Source organism: Hevea brasiliensis, chromosome 16, assembly GCF_030052815.1.
Source record: "Hevea brasiliensis isolate MT/VB/25A 57/8 chromosome 16, ASM3005281v1, whole genome shotgun sequence".
Lineage (NCBI taxonomy): Eukaryota > Viridiplantae > Streptophyta > Magnoliopsida > Malpighiales > Euphorbiaceae > Hevea > Hevea brasiliensis.
The window spans coordinates 54,473,189-54,482,134 of record NC_079508.1 but is presented as its reverse complement, the minus strand read 5'-3'; the positions used below and the strand labels follow the sequence as shown (position 1 = coordinate 54,482,134).

General features: G+C 33.7%; 1 protein-coding gene and 1 pseudogene across 1 annotated transcript; one reads left to right on the top strand and one right to left on the bottom strand.

Annotated features, from left to right (window-relative positions):
• Positions 1-1,585: 1,585 nt before the first annotated feature.
• Positions 1,586-4,075, top strand: LOC110634378 (scarecrow-like protein 3; annotated as a pseudogene).
• Positions 4,076-4,743: 668 nt separating this feature from the next.
• On the bottom strand, positions 4,744-8,244 carry LOC110634380 (wax ester synthase/diacylglycerol acyltransferase 11-like). The gene is made up of 7 exons (XM_058138324.1): positions 7,924-8,244; positions 6,562-7,137; positions 6,365-6,431; positions 5,853-5,962; positions 5,494-5,709; positions 5,133-5,270; positions 4,744-5,053 (listed from the first exon to the last, which is right to left on the bottom strand). The coding sequence occupies exons 1-7, from the start codon at positions 8,116-8,118 to the stop codon at positions 4,892-4,894; spliced, it is 1,464 nt and encodes a 487-aa protein (XP_057994307.1). The 5' UTR covers positions 8,119-8,244; the 3' UTR covers positions 4,744-4,891.
• Between the last annotated feature and the right edge of the window lie 702 nt (positions 8,245-8,946).

The window sequence follows — 8,946 nt, the reverse complement described above, 5'->3', positions numbered from 1 at the left end:
TGGCTGCGCTCGACTAAAGTTAGATCCAACGGCCATGAGAAGAGAAAGATGTAGTTACAACCAACGGCAAAGATGAAAAGTGGTTGATGGGCTGGACTTTCTGTTCGGATCTTAAGTTGAATGAAGGTGATTGTGTGCGTTTTCAAGCATTGTTTTGCACGAACTCTCCTTGGGAGGTTCAGATCAAGGCTGTGGGTTTTCTTTACGTCTATATTTATGTATTTAATTTTATTAAAACTGTTTAAAAAAATAATTTTTTTTTCTCCTCTAAAAATTTAAATTATTTTAATTTTATTAATTTCAAAATTAAAAAAAAAATAAATGTTGATCTCTACAACAATAATTATGCTTTAATTTTAAATTAATTTAGGATTAATTATATGAATATTTTTTTTCCTATTTAACTCTATTTAAAATCAGTTTTGTATCGATGTTTAAAGTTTAACTCCAACCTCTTATAATTATGCAATTATTTGAATTAAAAATTGAAGGGAACGACTAAGGAAGACTCGTTTTCATATGAGTATTTTCTCAATATAGCTTTTCATGTGGAAATCTCACTTTTATCTTCTCATGCCACTGTACTCAGGAGCCATACATGTAGAAGAAGACAAGGTTACCCTCACTTGCAGTGTGAGCCTTTGTGACAAATGAAGATGAAATGGCCCAATAAAATGCAAAATAAAAGGAACTAGGGACAATAATTATTTTAAAAGGTTGATCGTATTTAAACATTTTGATGTTAGAATCGTTTTTAAGAATATCAAATTTTAAGCTTGAGATAAAAAAAAAATAGTAATATAAACAACTAGAACAATTAACAACCTTGAATGGTTCTCTAGCCCAATAGCTTTCCTGCTTCACAAGGTTGTTAATTGTTTTAGTTGTTTTGCTCTATGGATTTGCTGGTGTTGATTACTTCTCCCTGCTATCAGTGGTCTGGTAGAATAAAACTGGAATTGCGGCATTTTGGGTCCCTGGTCCTCAACGGCAGATGTTCTACCCCGTTAATAACCCTAGGATTGCAGGGTAAGTTTGGGAATCATGGGTTGAGCTTCTTGTAATTAGACCTGTGTTGTACTTTATGGGCTAGCACTAGAATTCTTTGAAAAAAAAAAAAAAAGCAACCGAATATGACAAATCTCAAAAGATTTTCAATAATATAAGCATTGAATATTATTGGCAATAGTTTGAAAGCAAAGATTTGAATAGAAGGAAATAGCAGCTATTGAGCTTCAAGAAGGGCCAACCGCCAGCCAAGGTTGTATAAAAGAAGAAGAGAAAAATGAAAGAAGTATTCAAAGATTTGGATGTTTCCTCAACTTCCTTGTCCCTTTGTCTTAATGTAAAGAAGATAACACCAATTGTAAGGTCATTGCCTTTGAACTAGAAAACAAAACCAAATTTTGGAAGCATTTTTCAAGAGCCTTATTTTGTTTTCTTTCTTTCCAATTCCCACACTTAACCCACTAGGAGACAAAACTGAGGGAGTTGTTTGTCTTTGGATAGGGCATGTTTGGACTTTTCCAAGCTTTGGGAATATATTTATAAATAACCCTTTGAGTCTCTAGCAGTGGCTACCTAATGTCAAGACAAAAACCATTTCTTCAGAGAGAGAGAGAGAGTAAAAGACAAAGGTTCATAGAGAGAGAAAATTAATGCTAACTGAACTACTCGCTCTAAAAGGCTCACCTTGCTCATAAAATTCCATATTCCCACTCGGGAAGAGAAAAACTACAAAAGGCAGCTCTCATCAACTTGCGACAACGTACCCGATAGCCATGAACAAGTCTTTCATAACTCAGAGCTTTTAATTGAATCTATTGACTCTCTCTCTCTCTCTCTCGCTGTGACTGTACCGGAGAAAACCAGAAAAGTCTTTTTTTATCAATTGCAAGACCAGTAAGAATTTTCTTGTTCTTGGATTTCTTGGCTGGTTTTTGAATACTGTGTTCTGTTCCATATTTTTACTGTTATTGTTGTTTCTCCGTGAATGGAAGCTGAATTGATCGAGTATATGATTCCCACTTGAGCTTTATATATTTGTTCAGTTTCTCTTGATCGGGTATTTCTTGTTACTTTTATCGTACTCCTCTGTTTATTTCACCTCTTCTTTTTCTTCTTCTGCTTCTTCTCATCTGTGACCCGTTAAATTTCTCAGCATTCTGGATTCCTCTGCGAAGTGATTTTCTTGATCCCATCTATTATATTCCATTTTTGTTCCTATAGCTGTTGTGTGCCAATGTTTCAAGATGATGGATCATCATCAGTAACATCATCACCTCTCTAGTTTTTCTGCATGATGTCACTCTCACCTGGTATAGGATCACCGTATCCCTGGGTTAGAGAGCTGAAATCTGAGGAGAGGGGATTGTATTTGATCCATTTATTGCTCACTTGTGCAAATCATGTAGCTTCTGGTAGCCTTGAAAATGCAGAGATTGCTCTTGGGCAGATATCCCAACTAGCCTCGGCTGATGGTGATACTATGCAGCGTATTGCTGCTTATTTCACTGAGGCACTCGCTCAAAGGATCATCAAAGCTTTGCCTGGTATCCACAGGGCCCTTAATACTACTAAAATAACTCTGGTTTCTGAGGAAATTCTAGTTCGGAAATTGTTTTTCGAGATGTTACCATTCTTGAAAGTCGCTTTTGTGCTTACAAACCAAGCTATAATTGAAGCCATGGAAGGGGAGAAGATGGTTCACATAATTGATCTTAATGCAGCTGAACCTGCGCAATGGCTTGCACTTTTTCAAGCTTTGAGTGCACGGCCTGAGGGGCCGCCCCATTTGAGAATTACAGGGATCCATCAACAGAAAGAGGTACTGGATCAAATGGCTTATAAACTGATTGAAGAAGCAGAAAGGTTGGATATTCCATTTCAGTTCAATCCCATTGTTAGCGAATTAGAGAATCTTGATATTGAAAAGCTCCGTGTTAAAACTGGGGAGGCTCTAGCAATTAGTTCAGTTCTCCAATTGCATCCTTTTTTGGCTTCAGATGATGAATTGAGGAAGAGGTCTCCAGTGTCAGTGAAGAATTCAAATGGAATTCACTTGCTAAGAGTCCTTCAAATGAACCAAGGTACGTTAGGGGAGTTGCTTGAGAAAGACATGGCAAATGGATGTAACCCAACTCCTGACTCAACCTCATCATCACCACTATTATCAACCGCTTCAGTGAAGATGGATTACTTTCTCAACATGCTTTGGAGTTTGTCACCAAAGCTCATGATGGTAATGGAACAAGATTTTAATCATAATGGATCAACTCTCATGGAGAGGCTATTGGAGGCATTATACTCTTATGCAGCATTGTTTGATTGTTTGGAATCTACTGTATCAAGAACATCCACGGAGAGACTCAAGGTGGAGAAGATGCTGTTAGGGGAGGAAATAAAGAACATTGTAGCATGTGAGGGAGCTGAGAGAAAAGAAAGACACGAAAAACTAGAGAAGTGGATTCAGAGGCTTGATTTGGCCGGGTTTGGAAATGTGCGTTTGAGCTATTATGGTATGTTGCAGGCAAGGAGGTTGTTGCAAGGGTATGGTTGTCATGGTTACAGAATTAAGGAAGAAAATGGGTGTGTTGTAATTTGCTGGCAAGATCGGCCTCTTTTTTCTGTATCAGCTTGGAGGAGTAGAAAATAAACATTCATCATACAGTGTTCAGAGTTTTTCAGCTTTTGCCTAATTGTATGAAAGAGTTTTGCTCATCTGCAAATCTATACTTTTAGAATGATTTGACGTCCCTCTTCATGCACATAACTCTTTGACATGTTGAATTCATCTCAATTTTCTTCTGATGAAACCTAGTGCTAATCTTCTCAAGGCTTGTGCTTTCCACTTTGTTTGCTCTCTAGATAGCATAAAATTGATCAATCTTACTTGTTTTATGATGATTAATCTGGAACTTAAAGAATAATGGCTTCAATTTGTATGATTTGTCACTGTGTGGAAGTGGCTAACTTGCTAAAGAGCACTTAGGTTCAATATCCTTGCAAGAAATGTTTTTCTTGCGTGTAAACTGATGCTGCAAGCCAATTTGGATTATTGAAAATAGCTTTCTTATCTTTGTTTTTTCCCCCTTCATTTATGTCAGCATGAAACTTTAGCTTTCATTGGACTATGAGATGCTATACTTTTCCAGGAAAAATGACAAAAGTCTTTTACTTTTTTTTTAGGAGGAAGGACAAGGCTTTTACATTGGCTTCAACTTGAAGCAGGTTAAACAAATTCTGTTTAAATCTCTATTATAAATTAATGTAATTTCAAACTGCAATAATTCAATTTATTTCAATTTTAATTTTATAATAATAAAATGATTTGGTTTCAATTTATAAAATTTCTATTAAATGAAACAGAATGGTCTATGTTGACCTCTTAATCACAATAATAATTGCTTAATATTCAGACTTTCTAGAAAAGCAACAAGGCACCTTTGGCAATAACCATTGCCACTAAAATACAAAGAAGTATGTGAAAATCGTGATTTGAGTAAAAACAATCAAAATTCATAATCATTGATATTATCTACCCAATTTCTTTAATCTTTTTTGCCTTTTTCGTTATTCACAAGAATCATGCCTTCCTCTTTTTTAACCTAAGAATCATTGAGCAAGTTTAAAACACTTTTGATTTGTGATAATCATTCATCTGTTTAATGCAGTACAATCCAGGCATAGCCAAATGATTTTTCTCAAAATATTTAAATGATTGATATATCTCTTCCTTCTAGCTAAGTTGTGAAAGTCCCTTGATTTAACTTTCCAAATCTATCAATATTCACTAGATTGACAAGAATCAAATTGAAGACTTTATTCTTACACTGTATGTAATGAACAATTAGACTAATAATGAATAGCATTGGAACCCAGAAGGAAATAATTAAGCAGCATCAAGTCCATTGTCTAGAACAGCATCCTTGATGAGTTTAAGAGATTGTTCAAGATCATCACAGAGCTTGTGAGGATGAGGAATCACATCTACATCAACTGCCAGAACAATAGTCATCTTGTTGGAATAGCTTTGGAAATGGATTGTCAGAGCCTGTCAAACAAATAATAAATCAAGAAAATGAAGATTGGAGGCCTGAATTAACAATATAAAACCTCAAAGTGTTACCTACATGAGGATGGCCATAAACACTGGGTGCAATGAAAGCCAATGGATGACCATAAAAGCTAACTTCTTCTACAGGACCAACCACATTGGAAAATGCCAATGTTGTGTTCGAAAGAAATCTGTGCGCTATGGCTGCACCTACCTGCAATTACTTAATCAATAAATGATATAGCACGTTTCGAATACCCAAAGTCTCGGGCCAGTTAGTTGAACATTCATTACTCAAATTATCTCATAGGTCGACCTAGACCATATCTCAAAAAAGGGCCAGTATCTTGGTGTCCGATGCGTAAGTTTCAGTAATTGACGCTACCCATGAATGTTCAATAGTATTAAAATCATCAACAAAAAGAAGAAGCTACAACCTTAACTCCCAAGGTGCAGAGTACGAGCTTGGCAATTTGAAAAGTGCAAAAGGGTTCGAGTGAGCGCTTCTTTCGATCAATTGTGGCTTTAGCTTGTCGAACATAGTTTAATGGGTCATCTTGCAAGGAAATGGTGAAGGGCAGGACAAGATACCCGATCCGATTACCCCATCCCCATTTGACCTTCGACTCCTTACCCATCAAATCAGCCAATGTCTGTTCATGAACATAACTAAAACGTATATCCAATTAACAAATCTCTAGAATTAAAAAAGAATTTTTTGAAATTATAGAGATGAATGAATATATGATGTCAAATTGAATAATTTGTTATATTGAGAATAGTTTAGTTAACTAACCTGAATTCCTACAGCTGGTCTTAAATTAACCAGAACTGTTGCCCTAAGGAGGATGCTTTTTGGGAGAATAATTTTGTTTTGTTTAGTTTCACCATCTTTCTCATTCTCACCTACAAATCCAATCAACATTTTAAATGAGAATGGTAACCTTAAATGCATGTACACATTTAAAATTATTCTGTTTCACATAACAAATAAAAATTTTGAATTTAATTAACTTGAGAGACATATAGTGTTCATTTATGGGTTTTTATTTCACAAATTTAAATTTTCAACTTAATATTTTTCTTATAATATCAAAATTGTCACTCTTGATAACCTTCTACGTTGGGAGAAATTGAATTTTTAACCTTTTATATATTATGAAACAAGCAATATTAGTTCAACATTGAAACATGACTTCTTAACAGTTTATTTTTATTTAACTTTAGTGGTAAGATATATGGCGTGATGAAATTACTTAATGTAATCCTTCATAAAATTAATTAATTTAGGCAAAAAAAAGAACTCACCATATTCTCGATTGAGGTATCGCGACAGACCAGCTTGTGTTATTCCCAGTATAACATCATTTATGGTCTACTAAATTTATGACAATAAAAGAAATAATAAGGAGAAGAAAGGGGGGAAAAAAACTCATAATTTATCTCTCCTCCTAAAGCTATATATATATATATATATATATATATATATATTAAAGAGGACTTACTATGTTCATTTTATTCTTGATCAGCTTGATGTCATCCATGCTAACAGAGCGATACACAAACCTCTTAGGCTTAAGATCAACTCCAAATGCACCTTTAAGAGGAGTCTTTGTGTCTTCCAAGAAAAAAATTGTTGCAGCAAACAAAATCATATCCACCAAACTGTTCCAAATCAGTCTCAAGATCTTCCAAATAACCAAAAAAAACCAACAGAACCCATCTGATGAGGGGCTAGTGCTAGAACCAGCCCTTCTTTGCTCAGGAATGCTAGGCAGTGCTTCAGGATCAGAGGTTTTCCGGGTACAAGCTAGGAGAAGAGACATTAGAGAAGCACCATCACCAATGGAATGGTGAATCCTGAAGACCCCAATAGCTTCTGCATCTGATGTTTTCAGGTTGAGGAGATGAACTTCCCATAATGGCTTGCAAAGGTCCATAGGTATTGTGGTGAGATGGGAAATGTAGTCTTCAACAAATTGGTCAGGGGATTCCATGTTTGGATCCAATTTTGGAACTATAATGTGGTCTTGCAGATTTACTATTGTTGGATTCCATTTCATTTTCCTGCCATCTACCACCTTTTGTTCATATGTAAAGGAAAAAAAAAAGGGGTGAAATCAAATCAATACACTATATCTCTTGCAATTCAATAGTAAAAAAATATCTAAAGTGAGTGAATTGGCACATAATAATAATTATATAACTATAAAAAGAAAGTGTTGCATCATTATCAAAGCATCTCACTTGTCGTAAGGTATTATATCTCAATCAAATTAATATCAATCTATATTAAAGCAGATGTATACCAAACAATTTTTCTTGTTCTTTATTTTCTCTAATAAAGGGCCAAACAAAACTTAATTGAATGATAAACACTGGGCCAATGCGAGATGATTTTTTAGTAGCTGTTCGTCAGTTTTCTATTTAATTTAATTGCAATTTATCTGGTTTTTTTTTATTTTTTTATATATATGATAACAAATTTAATCCCTCAAAATTTTATTATTTTTATTAATAATAGCATATGAAGTTGCTGATATATATATATATATATATATATATAGAGAGAGAGAGAGAGAGAGAGAGAGAGAGAGAGAGAGAAGTACACTAGATTAAAGACCAGCCAACATCCATAGGCTAAAGCAGAAATATTTGATGTATTTACTAATTTAAAAATTTGGTCAAATTCATTCTTGCGTGATCTTTTATCTTTGCATATTAAGTCATTATTTTATTTTATTTATTTACTTAAAGTCAATGATATTAATTGGGATAATTATTTATTTATCTTCGAATTGGATAGATATTCTGGTGAAGCGAAACAAACAAAAGCACAAACAAGAGCCAGGCATGAAAAGTCTTACAAGTTTGCTAGAAAAGCGAGGATGCTTAATCAAAGTATGCTCTAATCCAAGCTTCAAAACGATGGGATCGATGCCGGTCTTGCAACCCATAATCGCTATTATATGACAGTTGAAACGCGGTGCATGAAACAACCGAGCTGTTGGACTCAGCATCACCACCTGCTCATCAGAGCTTGAGCCTGTTGCTGTTTCCATCTCTCTTTCTCTGTTGGCTTTTTAATTTCTCTGCTCTTCAAAGGTCTGTACCTGTCATGGTAGTTTAATATAGAGTCTAGTGTTGTGGGCAGGAAAGAAAATTTTCAAGAGACTTGAGGGTTTTCTGACACGCAACTGGCTGCTTTGATTTGAATTTGTTTGTATTCTTATTTCAGTCGCTAGCGATACTGCCGCAGGTTTCGGGTCAAACTTTTTTCCTTTTTTTTTTTTTTGTTTTTTTTTTAAGATACGCCCTGAGGTTTGGTAAAACGACATTGTGGCCTGAGTCTCAAATAGGTAATATAAATGTTAATATGCCGATTAATGTGATAAAAATATTAATTTTTTATATATTATTATTGATTTAACAGTTGATGTTGTATGAATTTTAATTTTTTTTATATCATTATTGACATTGTTTAACTTTAATAATAAAAAAAAAATAAAATTTTTAACTTTTATTAATTATAACAAATTATATAGACTTGCTTTATTTATAGTTAGTCAATTAATTTTGACTTAATTTAATCAATAATTAATATTTTAATTTTTAATATAATTATTAAAAATATAATAAAAAAATATAAATTTTTTCTCTCTTCTTATTTTTTTATCGATATTTATATAATTTATTTATTAAAATATATAAATTTTTATTTATTAAAAATTAAAAATATCTTTCTATCCAAATTCTTCCCTAAAAATATCACTATATCCATCACACTCTCTCTCTCCCTCTCCCTTTCACTCTAATACACATTCACCCATATATTGATTATTATTGTATATGTGCTAAAATGATAATAATTATTATTATTTACATTTTTA

Excerpts from the sequence above, each read along its gene's own strand:
- LOC110634380 (XM_058138324.1), bottom strand. The coding sequence starts at position 8,118 with ATGGAAACAGCAACAGGCTCAAGCTCTGATGAGCAGGTGGTGATGCTG. Across the intron at positions 6,432-6,561 it reads TCAAGAATAAAATGAACATA|ACCATAAATGATGTTATACT; the intron begins GTAAGTCCTCTT and ends TAAATTTAGTAG. Across the intron at positions 5,710-5,852 it reads GACCAGCTGTAGGAATTCAG|ACATTGGCTGATTTGATGGG; the intron begins GTTAGTTAACTA and ends GTTCATGAACAG.